The sequence below is a fragment of the Alosa alosa genome, chromosome 16 (assembly GCF_017589495.1).
Source record: "Alosa alosa isolate M-15738 ecotype Scorff River chromosome 16, AALO_Geno_1.1, whole genome shotgun sequence".
In the NCBI taxonomy this organism is placed as follows: domain Eukaryota; kingdom Metazoa; phylum Chordata; class Actinopteri; order Clupeiformes; family Clupeidae; genus Alosa; species Alosa alosa.
Genome location: NC_063204.1, coordinates 27,379,691 through 27,395,990, shown reverse-complemented (window position 1 = coordinate 27,395,990; position 16,300 = coordinate 27,379,691). Strand labels below are relative to the sequence as shown.

The 16,300-nt window shown below is 42.9% G+C and overlaps 2 protein-coding genes across 9 annotated transcripts in view; one reads left to right on the top strand and one right to left on the bottom strand.

Annotated features, from left to right (window-relative positions):
* arfgef1 (ADP-ribosylation factor guanine nucleotide-exchange factor 1 (brefeldin A-inhibited)) overlaps positions 1-10,545 on the top strand; it is a 66,038-nt gene extending 55,493 nt beyond the window's left edge. Inside the window, exons 34-42 of the mRNA XM_048265888.1 lie at positions 1-6; positions 222-360; positions 1,845-1,902; positions 2,179-2,338; positions 2,730-2,869; positions 4,804-4,972; positions 5,902-6,040; positions 8,759-8,876; positions 10,223-10,545. The exon at positions 1-6 is cut by the window's left edge and continues 130 nt beyond it. Of these exons, the coding sequence (XP_048121845.1) occupies positions 1-6; positions 222-360; positions 1,845-1,902; positions 2,179-2,338; positions 2,730-2,869; positions 4,804-4,972; positions 5,902-6,040; positions 8,759-8,876; positions 10,223-10,402 (1,109 nt within the window). The 3' untranslated portion in view covers positions 10,403-10,545. The remainder of the gene's footprint in view (positions 7-221; positions 361-1,844; positions 1,903-2,178; positions 2,339-2,729; positions 2,870-4,803; positions 4,973-5,901; positions 6,041-8,758; positions 8,877-10,222) is intronic.
* A 2,149-nt stretch (positions 10,546-12,694) lies between these two features.
* LOC125309203 (centrosome and spindle pole-associated protein 1) overlaps positions 12,695-16,300 on the bottom strand; it is a 24,931-nt gene continuing 21,325 nt past the window's right edge. For 6 of the 8 annotated variants that reach the window (XM_048265944.1, XM_048265945.1, XM_048265943.1 and 3 more), the window contains 4 exons: positions 15,829-15,963; positions 15,007-15,110; positions 14,023-14,164; positions 12,695-13,488 (listed from right to left, as the gene is read on the bottom strand). In XM_048265944.1, coding sequence (XP_048121901.1) covers positions 13,280-13,488; positions 14,023-14,164; positions 15,007-15,110; positions 15,829-15,963 — 590 coding nt within the window. In that variant the 3' untranslated portion in view covers positions 12,695-13,279. The remainder of the gene's footprint in view (positions 13,489-14,022; positions 14,165-15,006; positions 15,111-15,828; positions 15,964-16,300) is intronic. The other 2 variants (XM_048265950.1, XM_048265951.1) reach the window with 1 other exon arrangement.

The window sequence follows — 16,300 nt, the reverse complement described above, 5'->3', positions numbered from 1 at the left end:
AGCAAGGTGAGTGGTCATGGGTAAATATATAATATGCTTCAGTAGAATAGTGGGCAAACACACATCTAGGTCCTTATGAGTTTCTGGCACTGACCGCAATACAGGGAATTGCTTCATGGTTATCAAACCCATAATCAATGGGTCCTTTCTTATGCTCATGTGGTAACCATGGTTACCGGCCCCATCTCACTGGGCTTACATCTGTTCGGTTTCTGTTGCAGATAATGAGCAGCTGGCCAGATCGGGCACCAACTGTCTGGAGAACGTGGTCATTCTGAACGGGGAGAAGTTCAGTCCAGAGACCTGGGACAAGACCTGCAACTGCATGCTGGACATCTTCAAGACCACCATCCCTCACGCGTAAGAGATGAGTCCACTGACAGGGCTTACAGATTCATCAAGACACTCAAGTCAAGGGTTCAAGGGCTGTATGCACTGAGTGCAATTTCGATAGCTCTTTCTTGCTATGTAACAATCTCACAGGAAGCTACACCAGGCATGTAATTGAAGTATTCTGTTCACTGAGTGTGTGCTGAAACGACTAGCTTACACTATAATCATTGGAACTGGCTACACCAGACGTGATGGTGGCACGTATATTATAAAAAAACTAGAAAATGTAATTTCGAGGAAATTACCAGTGCATGAAAATGCAAAACATATGGTGTGAAATATATTGTTAAAGCAAACGATGTGCTAATTGGCAACCAACATGATGAGGTTTAATATAGTTGGAATGACTGAACTAGGTAGATGAGGTTTAATATAGTTGGGATGACTGAACAGTTAAATAGGTGGATAGTTTAAAAGGTTAAATTATTTGCTAGGTAGACAAGGTTTAATATACATGTAGTTGGAATGACTGAACAGTTAAATAGGTGGATAGTTTAAAAGGTTAAATTATTTGCTAGGTAGATGAGGTTTAATATAGTTGGAATGACAAACAGTTGTGGGCAGAAGAAACAGTTGAACAGGATATATATATCTTAACAGAGCCAGTTTGTATGCTTAAAGCCTGAGACAGAGTATATAGTTTAAAAGTTAAATGTAGATAGTGTAATGGATGTTGATAGACAGAAAGTTGAATGGATGTAGATAGGCAGATTGTTTAATGGATGTTGATGGATAGTTTAATGGGTGGATGAGTGAATGGTTTGAAGAGGATGAATGGATAGAAAGTTGGATGGAATGTGCCTTATATCCTTGTAGAATGGAGAGACACAGAGAGAGTTGGCCTAGTTCAACAGAAAGCAGTTCATACAGGTGCAATCAGTTTAACTGGCTTTTTGATGAGGCCTAGGTGAGCAGCTGGAAGTTGATACAGGTGCAAATCAAGTTAATTAGCCCATTGTGATGTCATCAGCCTAATGTTAAGTCTATGGGGAAACTTTGAGTAGTTTTTAATAAATAGTTTAAAAAGTATAAAAGTTACAAAGATGAAAAATACAAAGCCCAGATGTCATAAGTAAGACCTACGTAACATAGTTTGAATGAAGTTTCTACGTTAAACGGTTGAAGCTGTATTAACTGCGTTAGAAGAAGAAAAATGAGAAGAAGAAGAAGAAGCCTAGGAAGAACAGTACAGTGCATTTTCATGCACTGTAATTAGACCAGTCTTCTAAAACTATTTTTACACTCCGCAAATGTAGCGCTTCAATTGTACATCTGGTGTAGCTCGGCTGACAGACACTTAACATCGGGGCTTAACTGAACCCATAAAAGCAGATGTGTCTGTGAAGTCCACTGCTCGCAAGGACATCCTGCCACAAATGCTTGTCTTCATGACTTACGGTCTTGTGACCAGAATCTTAATCAGCTTTTTTGGTGTTCTGTCAAATGCTTAGGCTCTTAACATGGAGGCCGGAAGGTGATATCACACATATGGACTCAGACAAGCAGCTGGTATGTCAACAAACATCAAATAGTTTTATAAAATGTCTAGGTTTTATACATTCTGGCTTGGGTACTTCTTAACAACTTACAGAGAATGGTGCATTGCATACTGTATGAGTTAAGCCTTAATAAGCTTAAGCCTTAATGGTATAATATATAATGAAAAATGAGCTCATCAGTACTCAGTCCTGATGTAGCCTTGATTTCTGCAATTATTGGACAGTCATTTCAGTAGTCATTTCTGTGCATTACTCAAAGTATTGTTTAATTCAATACTCCATTCAGGACTCAATTTCCCAGAAGTCAATAGACATCCAGGCACGCACAGAAGATCAGCAGTCCATCAACAGCATGGAGAAGGTCCCTATGGACAACCGGAGACAGTCTCAGTTCAGCACAGTCTCGGGCATGAATGAGGACGGCCCCAGAGCAAGGACCCCTACAAGTAAGTTCTGTGCCACATGGAAAGTCATGCTACAGTACTACTAATACGCCTTTGTAAATACAATAGTATACAAATGACTAAATCTTATTATAGCTTAATTAGAAAACACGAAGTTACATTTTTGCTAATTCTTAAATTAGATGTGTGTTTAGGCTGTTTATCACTTTTTCCAACATGCCATTTTTGGATACACAATGTTTGCATCAGTGGGATTTGTTTGGTTTGTTAATGGAAGCAGAGTAAATATGTGGTGTTTGCCCTTGGAGAAAACTGGTGTTGAGCAAGTAACATTTGGTAAATGATGTAGAACAACACAATGGATCGTTTCCATACCTTGTCGTCATTGTGTGTGTGTGTGTGTGTGTGTGTTCGTGTGTGTGTGTGTGCGCAGAGATCCTGGAGCAGAGGTTGTTCGCTGCCCTCCTCATCAAATGTGTGGTCCAGTTGGAGCTCATTCAGACCATAGACAACATCGTCTTCTTCCCTGCCACCAGTAGGAAGGAGGACGCTGAGAACTTTGCCGCTGCTCAGGTGAGTCCCCCTCCACTCTGCAGCATTTAAAACCTGTCACATGTACTTCTCCTTATCTTCCTAATGAGACCTTTCCTAATTTCACTATAATAACTTATTTACTTATTGATGGAGTATTTTTCTAAATTATTTTCCACCATTAAATTAAATATGATGACCGCGACACCCTTTGAATTGACATCTACAGCTGTTGGTCTCTTTCTCTCTCATAAATCTTTCATTTAAGTAATGTAAATTTATTCAGGCCTCATTTATTCATTTTTGGTAGCAGAGTATGACTGAGATTCAAATCCCACGCTGATCTGCTGTACGGTGAAGACATTCATCTTGTGCTTTTATTCGCTCTCTCTAGGATTGTCTGACCTTTTTAGTTGTTAGTGTCACGCTTCGCAAACTCAGTCAGGGGAACCACTGTGGCGGTGTCTGCATCGTCTCCAAGTTACAGTATCTCCAAGTCCAATTTATTTCTGGGCCACATCTGCATCCTCTGAAGCCCCCACATGATTTCAGACTTGACAAATTGTGATGATGCACCTAGCAGATGTTCTCTCTAAGCGCTTTCAGATATAACCTCCGGAGTATATGAGGAGGTTTGTCAAACGGAGGTCCTACCCTTCGGATGATTCAGATATGATGCTAACCTGCAGACCTTATACTGACCTTATACGGACGTATGTGTGAACGACATACACGCACATTACAGAATCTCCGTGTGGTTGTCGAGTGAGGGGTGGGGGCTTGTAGAGTTCACAAGATGCGAGATATGACGAGAATATATCGCGTCCGCTGCCTGTCACAGCTGCTTTTTGTTTACAAAGTGTAGCCTATGCATTATGTAGGCTAAAGAAGAGAAATCTATTGTGCATAGGCTAATACTTGGAAGTAGGCTAGTCAATGGTAAGCGACTTGAAATTGACCTAGCCTACAGTATTTGTATGTGTGCTTCAAATAAACACATTTATCTGTTTTCAACGTTATGTACCAGAATTAGCTATAGAATATCTCTCTCTCTCTCTCTCTCTGTCTATGTCTTTGTCTCTCTGTCTCTCTCTCTCTCCCGCCGCACGCCCAGTGTGAGCTGTAACTCTGTGTGAGTTTGTGTCTGTCTGAGTGCGACAGTGCAGTGCTCCTTCAGAACGCTCTCTCCTCAGGCTCCCCTGTGATGTGCCACAGTGTTGGCACCTCAGGAGTTGGGTAGTCAGCAGGACTCTTAGGTCTGAGAACCAAGTCCTGCACTCTCTCTAGGCCATGTTCACTGGAGGTTGTTTACATGTGGTGATGTGCTTGTGTGTAAGCATCTCAGGTAGTTACAGGTAGTTACTTGTACGTGTTGTGCAAGTTGTAGTGAGTATTGACTCTCGAGGTGAATTGATATTATTTCCAACCAGTAGTGTAGCTCCTTGCACATAATTTTCACAGAACAGTGGTTACTAGTATACATATATGCATATATGATACAAAGTATTTGTACATTATTTTATTTTTAAATAACATTTTATATTAAATTACTTCAGGTGCACAAAACCTGTTGCCATTGACAGCGGTAATTATATGAAAATAATTTACCATAGAACGTTGGGAAATCCCATTCAAGTCAATGGAGCGCTCTACTAGCATTGTGAAAAAAATATATTTGTACATTATTTTATTGCTTTTGCCCTTGGATCCTTTGGACTTTGGAGGTGGGTGGTGGTACTTTAGTGGCCACCACCACCACCAGCCCTTCTGGCCTTCCAGAAGGTTCTGAGTTCCATCCCAGGGGCTGCCACCATTGTGCCCCTGTACATTGTGTCCCTGTACACTTAACCCCCACATCGCCCCAGGGGAACTGGCCCCTGTAGATAGTCCACTGTAAGTCGCTCTAGATAAGAGCATTAGCATTTTTAATTGATAATGTAATGGATCCAAATTGTGTGTCCTCTGGTGCTCTGCAGAGGGACGCGCTGGACGCAGACGTGCCCGTGGAGAGGCAGGACCAGGGCATGTACCGCTACCTGACCTCCGCACAGCTCTTCAAGCTGCTCGACTGCCTGCTGGAGTCGCATCGCTTTGCCAAGGCCTTCAACTCCAACAACGAGCAGAGGACCGCACTCTGGAAGGCCGGTGGGTCACTCACTTCCAAATACACAAATAGCAATGCTCAGCGCTACTAAGTCTAAGTCTGTACTAAGTGCTACTAAGTCTGCACACCAACTAGTATTTCACAGCTGTTTTTCCACAGCGATGTAGCTATGCTCCTAAAATCATAATAGTGATCCTTGGAAGACAGTTACTATGAACTTAGACCTATGTGGGACATGGATCACGATAAAACAACTTTTGATGCATTTCGTTTGGCTTGATGTCTGTTAACTAAATTAGCTAAGCATGTTTTCTTTTTAACTTTTTAAAAGTGAAATTGTTTGTTTAGAAATTATAATCAAGAGAATTTATATGTAAATATATTCTAATATATATGTATGAACTATATGTAAATTGGTTGCACTCTTGCATTCATCGAATAATGCAAGTTGTGTACAGAGATAACGCTTACTACAAGAAGGAGGTACTAAATGCATAGAGACTACACAAACTAGGAACTGACAGACAACTTGCATAACACCCTCTCATCCAAGCACAGCGAAAGGGACGTAAAGGGTAGAAACCTTCACATCAGTTGAGATGAGGAAAATCTCTGGTGGGCAGAATGTCACTCTTGGTCTGACTGTGTCTGTGTTTGCCATACAAGCGCTGACAGGGTCCCCAGATAACTTTTTAAAGGCCAACACTTGTTGAAAGGAGACGCAAGAAACTGCGCCCCCGGCACACCAGACTGTGATAACCATCAACGATCGTTACTTCAAGAAACACAAAGAAACCACTTTATACTTCAAACCACTTTCTTAAGAACAAGAGGACAGAGAGTCTGTGCTATGTTGTCATGGGACAAGGGCGGCAGACTCAAGTGTCTGTGTGTGTTGGTCAGTGTAATGCAGCGTGTGTGTGTTTGTTGGATGTGTGTGTTTGTTGGATGTGTGTGTGTGTGTCTGCAGGTTTCAAGGGGAAGTCCAAGCCCAACCTGCTGAAGCAGGAGACCAGCAGCCTGGCGTGTGGTCTGCGCATCCTCTTCCGCATGTACACCGACCCCTCACGCCAGGACGCCTGGGAGGAGGTGCAGCAGCGCCTGCTCAAGTAAGACCCACCGCTCTGTGTGTGTGTGTGTGTGTGTGTGTGTGTGTGTGTGTGCGTGCGTGCATGTTCGTGTGTGTGTAGGAATGTTACTCATAACTTCTGATATGCCCTGATCTGGACCAAATCTTGCCTGATGTAACTCTACTCCAACTGCTATCACAGGTTGTGGCCCAGTAAATACAACAGAGTATCTTGAGACCAACTGCTTTCCAATCAGCGTTAATGTTGCTATGACACCCACATGTAGCCACGGCTGTTTGTCTCCCCCAGCTTAACTCCCTAATGAGCCGCTGTGCTTTTAATCAGAGTGCATCTGCCTGGAGTTGTAATGATGTTTGGGTTGACTGCACTGGGGCAGTTCTAGTGATGGTCTTCTGTGTAGACCTCAAAGGAACGCTTTGTCCATTACGATGCCTGTTATGACCAATAATTTCCTTTAATGTGGTCACACTCTTCAAATGTAAACACAGACATAATACTCCCCTGCAATGTCAACGTGTTTGTGTGTGTGTGTGTGTCTAGCCTCGTCACACACAAACAGCCCTGCTCCATAAACAAGTTTTAATTACTCTAACGAGAGGCGAGGGCACGTTCGACGGCTTTATTTATTCTTCTCGCCGGGAGTGTGTATCGATCAGATGAACGGGGTGGCAAACAGAAAGCAGCTGTGTGTAAAAACACACACACACACACACCACCTCAGTCACTCACTCAACACATTCAGTATATAGTGAAACACAGACACACACACTCTCTCTCAGACTAGGGGTTTCTCAATCAGTATTGAGTACAATATGTTACGTTTTTCATAGTAGTTGTCGACTTAGTCAAGTCAAGTAGTCGTTATGGGGAACAGGTCTCATTTTGCATGTTCCGTTTAGCCTTTAGCCATTTTGGCCATGACTAGTTTACTGTTGCCTAAAGCACTGACTGGTGATTTTAATAGTCAACTAGTTGATGAAGCCTCTAAATCAGACACAAACCACCACTACCAACACACACACACACACACACACACACACACACAAACAAGAAGTAGTCTCTCTTCGCCTCCTATGTTAGCAATCCATATCCATTGAAGGCTCTGCACATCTCACTAATGAGCCTGAAAAAGATTGAGATGAGGCCAAATCTTCTCTCTCTCCCCTCCATCCCCCTTTCTCTCATTCTCTCTCTGTATACTATCTTTCTGTCAAGCCTTTAAGCCCACACATATTCAGAGGATGTGTGTCAGAGGGAGAGAGTTTCAAATAGCGGCTGGCTGGCGCTGGATCTAGTCCTAATTTGGCCCTGGTCTCTGGCCCTGATTTGGCATGGGTATGGCCCTAATCTGGCCTGAGTCTGGCCCTAATGTCACATGGATATGGCCCTGATGGTCTCCGGTCTCTGGCCTTGGTGAAGGGCAGCAGAGCTTTGGCAGGAAGCGTGTCCTCAGCTGCTCTTTAATAAAGCCTCGGACTCCAGCCCTCCCTCTCCCCTTAAAGACACAGATAAGCACCAGGCTCTTAGACTGACAGCAAAAGTCAGGGCACAGGGAGAGAGAAGGGTGGGGGAGGGATAGAGAGTGGGGGAAAGGAGGATGAGGTGGAGGAGAGGACCGCTAGAGAAAGAGAGAAGAGGGATGGAGAGGTGGAGGAAGAGAGATGAAGGGAAGCAGAGAGAGTGTGTGTGTGTGAGAGAGGGATTGAGGGATAGTGTGAAAAAAGAAAAAGGAAGTGTGTGTGTGTCAGTTATACTCTCAATCTCTCTCTCTCTCTCTCACACACACACACACACACACACACACACACACACACAGAGAGAGAGAGAGCTGACTCTGTGACCGTGGTGTCTGTCTCAGGAGGCCAGACATCGTAATCTGTTGTGGCTAGACTGCAAGGCGTTTTTTACTCTACAAGGCGTCTGGTCGATAGGTATGTTTGTGCGTGTGTGCACATGCGCACAGAGGTGGAAAAGAGGAGACTGGCATTGTTGACTGCAGGTGGTGGGGGTGGGAGACTGGCTAGCTGCTGGTGGTGGGGGTGGGAGACTGGCTAGCTGCTGGTGGTGGGGGTGGGAGACTGGCTAGCTGCTGGTGGCGGGGGTGGGAGACTGGCTAGCTGGCTGGCTCATGTTGGAGTGGGCAGGGCCAGACGAGCGGAGATTTGGGGGAAGTGATGAAGTCCCGGAGTAGGAGTGGGAGGGAGGCGTGCGAGAGACGGGGCAGATGGCGGTTATGTAACAGCCAGAGAGCAGGGCCGCAGGGCCAGAGGCAGCTGGACTAACAGCAGTGACGACAGTCACTGGTCAGACCAGGTGCTTAAGAGCACTGCTTATCTGACCAGCTCTGTGTGGCTGTTAGTGGATGATGTTTCAATGAATGAGTCATTGGGCATAACACTCTAAATTTAAGGACACATCAAATATTTATCAAAATTTTAATTAATTCTATGTGTTCAATAGATTCAGTATGCTTTTTAATATAACAATTTATTATTAGCAGGATGAAACCCTTGAGATGAATAGTTTTCAAGAGAATCCCTATGTGCATCAGGCCACAGAGTATTGGTCACTTTTTGTGTGCGTTTACATGACAAACAGTAGTTTGGAGACAAGACAGACTGGGATCTGACGACTTTGACAGTCATGACAGTGTAAACTTGTCTGTCCTCTAGCCCTGTCTGTCCTCTAGCCCTGTCTGTGCTCTAGCCCTGTCTGTATCTCTGTCTCCCACCTCAGTGTGTGCAGTGACGCCGTGGCCTACTTCCTCACCCTGACCTCGGAGAGTCACCGGGAGGCCTGGACCAACCTGCTGCTCCTCTTCCTCACCAAGGTCCTGAAGATCAGCGACGACAGGGTGAGCAGCAACTTACTCAAGCCTGCTCTACATTACATTACATTACATTACATTTGGCAGACGCTTTTTAACCAAAGCCACTCCCAACAATAGAAACAATCAAGGTAGATAAGGACAAGTTAGTGCTACTTCTATATAATCAGTGTCAAGGTGGTATCAGTGCTAGAATTAGCCAGTCTAGTTGTAGCTGTAGTCTGGCTGCTTTAAAGTCAGCCAGTAATTACTAGTAATCTACTAGGTCTAGCATTAAAACATGAAAGCAGAGCCTGCCGAATCTACTTTAAAACTGAAGTAAAGATCAGTAGAGCATTCCCCTCAACTGGATCACTTATTTTCCTCTGCACTAATGGGCTGAGTGGATTAAATGGTATCCAGGGTGGCCAGTTTTCAATTAATGATGAGGACGACGGTTACCTATGTACACTACCATTCAAAAGTTTGGGGTCACTTAGAAATGTCATTGTTTTCATAAATATGAATTAATGTTGTAAATGACTGTTGTTGAAAGAAATGGCTGATCTTTAATGCAATATCTACATTGGCCATCATCAGCAATCATCCATCCAATGTTCCAAAGGCACATTCTGTTTACTAATCTGATATTTTAAAAGGCTAGCTGAGAAAACATTGGAGAACCGTTTTGCAATTATGTAAGCACATAATGTAATCTGAAAACTGCTGCGCTAATTAAAACAATGCAATCTCAGCTGGTATTCTGTCTATAATTGAGTGGAATGGACATTTCTAAGTGACCCCAAACTTTTGAACGGCAGTGTAGCTGCAGCCCTATGAATCGACTGACTGCCAGAGATTGTGCTTTGAGCACCTAGATATCCTGTACTTACACATGATGGACATCCAAATGACATCCATATGTCTGGTGTTTAGGACGGTTAAAATAAAACAATCATTCCAGGAAAGGCTCTGAGCTGCAGAGAGAAGCAAAAGGGGTTTTTTTCAGCTTTGCAGCCATTCCTTTCCCTCTCCCTCGTGCCTCCTTTGACAGTTCAGAAGAGCCCAAGTAGACGCATCTCATCAATGAGTAATCAGCAGCCCCTTCCAATCAAGCTCAATTAGGCTGCTAATGAAGTACGGCGCTCACGTGTAGCAGGGGGAATATCTGTTTATTTCTCATCGCCGCACTGCAAGAGGTCAACAGGCGTGACATCAGCAGACGTGGGGTTTAGAATTAATTACACCTGCACAAGAATAATGTTTGTGTTCCACTGGAATTGACATGAATACTGATCTTTGTTATCATGGTGGTGTGTGTGTGTGTGTGTGTGTGTGTGTGTGTGTGTGTGTGTGTGTGTGTGTGTGTGTGTGTGTGTGTGTGTCTTCCACAGTTCAAAGCCCATGCCAGTCGGTACTACCCCCTGCTGTGTGAGATCATGCAGTTTGACCTGATTCCAGAGCTCAGGGCTGTTCTGCGGAAGTTCTTCTTGAGAATTGGGATGGTGTTCCAAATCGCCCAGCTGCCTGCAGCTGAGCAGGGAGCTTCTGAGGACGCCACCCAGGAGGTCTAGAACCTTCCATGGGCATTAAGACGAGCTCCCCCTTTCTCCCCCAGAAAGTCCCTCACAGACAACCCATCATAAACCAAACCACAACCCACTTCTATTTACCCGTCCAAATGGTTCTTGTCTTTTTTCTCCCCCCCCCCCCCCCCCAAGGGCGAGGCTAAGGAGCCCCTACCAGATAGGACTTCATCCTCTGCCTGCTTCCCCTTTCTTCATCACTCAGCAGTACTTCAGCAGACCTTCTAGATTCTAGAAAGTATCAGAATTTTCCTGGAGTCTTTGCATCGAGAATATCACAGAATCTGGGTCGGGGAAAAACATCCCCTTCACTGAACTAATGGCCACGCTTTGTACAGTAGCATATATCATCTAAAGGATCATACCGGCGAATATAATGACAACTATTCAAATTAAACACTTCAGAAGGCTGATATATTTAAAAAAAGGGGTGTTTCTTGCTTTGTCTCGACATTATCTTAAAAAGCTATTCTGAATGAAAATCAAGCAAAAGATCATTGATTAGTTCCAACAAGTAACGCGTGTTACTCGACGATCCTAATTTTTGTTTCACATTGCTAATGGCTAACATTAGCATTGATAGCTCCTTGGATGAAACTAGTTGTACAGACATGCAGCTTTGTAAAATAATCTCATAACACTAGATTTTATTTCTGTATTTTTTGTTTTGGTTTCTCTGAATTTTGCTGCACTTGTTTTCTTTATCAAAATGCACTGGAGATTTTTACTTTTGTGATAATTTATTTAACTATGCCATCTCTCCCCGATTGTCCAATGAGATTTCTAATTGATTGCTACAATATAAACTGATAAGTTAAATTATTCCATTTTATATGTACTGACACTTTTTTAATTAAGAGAAAAATGTCCGCAAGTCCGCATCTGGGATTCTCTTGAAAACTGGAACTTCAGAAAAAAAAACAAAGAGCTGATGAGGTGTGTGTGAACTGCATCTGATTTCACTGGTCTGTATCCCTGTTTGGAGTAGGTTTCACTGTATGTGTACAAATTAAGAAAAAAATTTAATATATTTAAATCTTTTTTTTTGTTTGTTTGTTTTCGGGGTGGGTTGTATGTATAGAACATATGAATAATGTTAGCTGCGCTTCAAACATTTGATGATGGTGTGTGGATCTGAAGCATTCCTGGTTTGGGTGAATAGAAGAAGAAATGTATAATGGTACAGCACTGTAAAGTTTTCTATGTGGAAAAAAATAAGCCTGTACAACATTCTGTACAAAGCTGGTTATCATCCGAAGCATTCTAATCAGGTCATAGGTCAATAAAGTTTTTGAACTTGGTTTATTTGTGCTGTTGTCATGAATTCCTTGAACATATGTGGATTATAGTCGGTCTCGCCATAGTCTCCTAATCAGTCTTGGTAACTCTTTCCACTTGACTTTTCATCTATAAATCTTGTGATAAAATTAAGCAATAAGCTCCAAAATGCCATAGATTCCAGTGATTTTAGAACAGCTCAAGCCAGGGCATTGTTAGGCATGATGCAAAGTAATATACATATATATTACTATAATATACTATAGGAAAAAAAAAAATATATATATATATATATATATATATATATATATATATATATATATATATATATATATATATATATATATATATATATATATATATATATATATATATATATACATATACATATACATACATACATACATACATATACACACACAAAAAAAAATGCTTTTACCCAAAGGTAATGGCAAATAAAAATGCAGGTGTCCAAAGGCAGTAGCGAAAAAGTATCCACTCCCACACATTTAGTTATCCCAATCTCAGTCTACAACCAAGAATAAACAAGCATGCCTCAGAATTAAACCTAACTGAAACCATTGTGAAGAGGGTAGTGTTGTCAGGATACAACAATTATGACTGATACAATACCATGCCTACCAAGTATTTAGATACCAATACTGAATTTTTTGTAGAACTTAAATTATGTTTTGTCTTTTTAACTGATGAAAAACAAAACCTGATTAAAACACCATTTGTATCAAAAGTATTTAGGTATTGTAACCTTTTTCATTTCAAGCAGGGCATCATGATACTTTTCTAGTATTGGTGTATTGAGCAAATCTAGACGAGGGTAGCCATTAACCCATAATTTATATTCCTAGCTGCTAGCCATGCCAGTAACCACTCCACCATTATCAGAGCAGTGGCTGAAAACCCTTATAGCTGTACTAACTAAAGTCAGTTAGTGTAACCACAAGGGTGATATGAACTACCAATGACTCGAAGTCTGAAACAATATAATTAAAATAGGTATTTATTTCATCTAAAACATCTGAATAGATGCTGATTCTGTTCTAAAAACATGAGAATCCTTATCACAGTAGAAAGGCACCAACAATGCGGAGAGAGATGCACAAAGACATGCACACAGAAAAACAAAAGCACAACAGGTTGAAGTGTATGATCTGTACAGAAGGGAACACACACAAACACAATTTCTGTCTCCAGTGAATAAGAGGCATGAAACTCTTTAGACTACAATTCTTAGTCCAGTCCCTTACCAACATTCAAATGCTACTCACAAGGCAATTATTCTGTTTTTAGGCACACATGAAAAAAAAACCCAATAAATTAAATTACCAGCAGCAGGCAGATATAAAAGAGAAAGTTAAGACATTATAAAACATCAATATTAAAAGATGTTAAATAACAACAGTGTTCTTTAGCTCTGAAGTTATGCTCTACAGGGTCAATGACTCATGAATGCAGTGCAAACTACTGGCCTACTGAGGCCTCAGGCACCTGTGTATCTGTTCTGAGATCAGCCTTGGAAGAGGCCTCAGGCACCTGGGTTAGGGGTTGGTTAGCGTGGCTGTTCTGTGGTCATCCATGGTATGTGGAAGGACCCTCCCAGTCCTCAGTCACAGTTTCCTTGCTGAGCGGTCGTCGCCCTGCCAGGAAATTCTTCAGGGTTTCCGTGGTGCCAGGCCTCAGCCAGGGCTCCGTGGCAACGGTATCCACAGAGACGCGTCTATCCAGGGGAGGGGAGGTCGTCTGCCAGAACTCGTCATCCTCGTCAGGGTACAGCTCACCTGTGAGGAGAAAATTAGTCACAATGTTAAAGCAACACAATACAGTTCTTTAACCTTAAAATAATAGCTTCAAACTCATTTTGATGCTACATTGACTTTAAATACAGACAGTGGAGTATGACACTGCCAATGCGCGCCCAGAACGGCTGGTATTGTGTTGTCGCAAGTAGAGCATGACTCATTTGTCAGTTTCAGTTGAGTTGGGTACCCATTTAGCGTTAACTATACTTCGTCTGCTTGTCAAATGATGGCATGATAACGATCAGCTCGGAGTTATTTTAATAACATTACTGAATATGGTCATCACTGATAATTAGTACGATTTAAAACACTACTTCAACCAAAGTTAAGGTTTAATACATCTTGACATCTGTACAGTTCATATCCCCACCACTGATAATAACACTGTTGAGTTAAACCAGTTAATTCCTATAAACCAACTTGAAATAACAAGAACAGTTCACCACTCAATAAACCAACCAACCAACCAACCCAGTCAGTTCAGTCACCCCAGTGCGTCCCTTCTCTACTGACCTGGTCTCCCGCTCTGCTTGCTCATGTCCTCCAGGCGTCTCATCCTCTGGTGGTTGCGCTCCCTCACACTCTCCAGACTGCGGAGAGACTGAGCGTCTGACGGTCCGTCTGCCTCGCGCTGCCCAGACAGAGCATCCAGATCCTGCACACACACAGTGTTGAGAACCATTGAGCTAATTGGTCTCAGCAACTCCTAACCTCTTTACAGTAGGCCCCCATGTGACAATGAGCTATTCTTTCTAATATACAAGCTAAAATGTAGGCCCTGAAGTATGAATGTAACTATAAGCTCATCAACAAATTTATTTGAACAGGTTAGTTGCTGGCTAATATACTGCAAGAGCACTTCTTTAACTGTCAACGGACATTCATTGCAGTGCATTCTTGAGCTGTACAAGAATGCACTGCAATGAATGTCATTCAATGTCACACTTCTACACTCCTTTAATTAAATAACCGCTGTCCACACACAAAGGGCCAAACAGGCATAGCATAGTCAATCAATGATTGATTATTTTCTTGATTAATCAATCAATTCTTTGAAATTCTTTAAAATACAATATCAGAAAATGGTGTAAAAATGTTTCGAAAAAGAGAAAATGTCGATCGGAAAACGTTAAAAGATAAACCCAAGATTATTTTCTTAAATGCCCAATATTTTGTCCAAGATATTTAGTTTGACATAATAGTAAATTAAGTAACGCAGAAAATATTTCAGTTTAAGTAGCTGCAATCAGGTTTTGAGGTATTTTCTTTACAAAATGACAAACCAAATAGTTATTGATGAATTAATCTAATAGTTGACGACTAATCAGTAAGCTGATTAATTGCTCCAGCCGTACAGCAGAGAGAATGAGGAGTAGGTCAGTGATGACTTGGCGGAGTTCTGGAACTCAGTAGCACAGTGCTTCAGAGTGGCGTAGAGAGTTCTGGAACTCAGTAGCACAGTGCTTCAGAGTGGCGTAGAGAGCAGCCGTGTCTTACTTCATCAAACTCAATCCTCCGTTGCAGTCGCCTCCTCTCCCGCGCTGAGGTCTGTCTCTCTCTCCGCTCCTCACAGGGCTCAGGGAACGCACCCGCATGGGAATCTGAAGAGGGACACACACACCGGTCAGTTAGTCACACACACGCACACCGAGAAAAAGAGAAGGTACGCAGCCATCTGTACATCACTCTGGTCAGTCACGTTCTTCCAGGAGTGACCCCCACACCCACACACACACACACACAAGAAAAGCGACATCACCCATCTGCATATCACTACACACACACACACACGTGCAAAGAAACATGTGTGCCTCTCACTCTAACCAGCCACGTTCATCCTGGAGTGACCTCCCCCTCCCTGCCTCCCACATGCCCTCTGGCCGACAGCTCTGTGGCCGTCATGTCTCCCTCCGTCTACAATGGTGACCCTCAGTGTGGCAGGCCTGCTGCAGGCCGGAGGCTCCCTGCTGACACTGTGGAAAGCTGCCATGTGGTCACAGCAGGAGGGCTTGTGTGTGTGTGCGTGTGTGTGCGTGTGTGGTGTGTGTGTTGTGTGTGTGTGCGTGTGTGTGTGTGTGTGTGTGTGTGTGCGTGTGCGTGTGCGTGTGTGTGTGTGAAACGTCTCTCCATCTGGCTCAACACTCCCTCCTTCTTTCCCCACTTCCTATCTCTCTAGACACCTGGACACATTTAAATGACGGGAAAAGTTGGGCTACAAGCTAAATAAATCAATTTACAGTTTATACCATAAGCAAGATCCAAACTCAAACATGAGTCAGTACTGCACCATAGAGTCTCCCCGTTTACCCTCCCTCAAACCTGTTCTGTCTTTCCTCATGTTGTTGATCCTGCGTTGTTGGCAGCGTAGCAAAGCCTGCTGCTGGATGTCCACACTGTGATCATCGCATGGGGCATCTGGGTAGGCCTCACACTCTTCCTCAAGGGACACGCTGTCTACAGCGCGCACACACACACACACACACACACACACACACTAATCCATTTCAGGGCTCTTACTAGTAATAATTCACACTTTCCTCTGCACTTTCTTCCCCATCACTCTCATTAGTCTTTCCTTCACTGTCTGTTTGCCATGTCTGAATTGAAGATTAAAGGGAAAAAATTGGCACCACGGGTTCCTTAAATCCCTGCTGCAGCAGCAGACCACTCTGAAGCCTCATCCGAGGCACAGAAACCTTAATGAATGGAGTGGGTGGAGGAATGCAATCAGGGGCTGGCCATGCTGTTGCTTACCATGTCAGACTTTTCAGGTTTGAAACCCCTGCTGTTA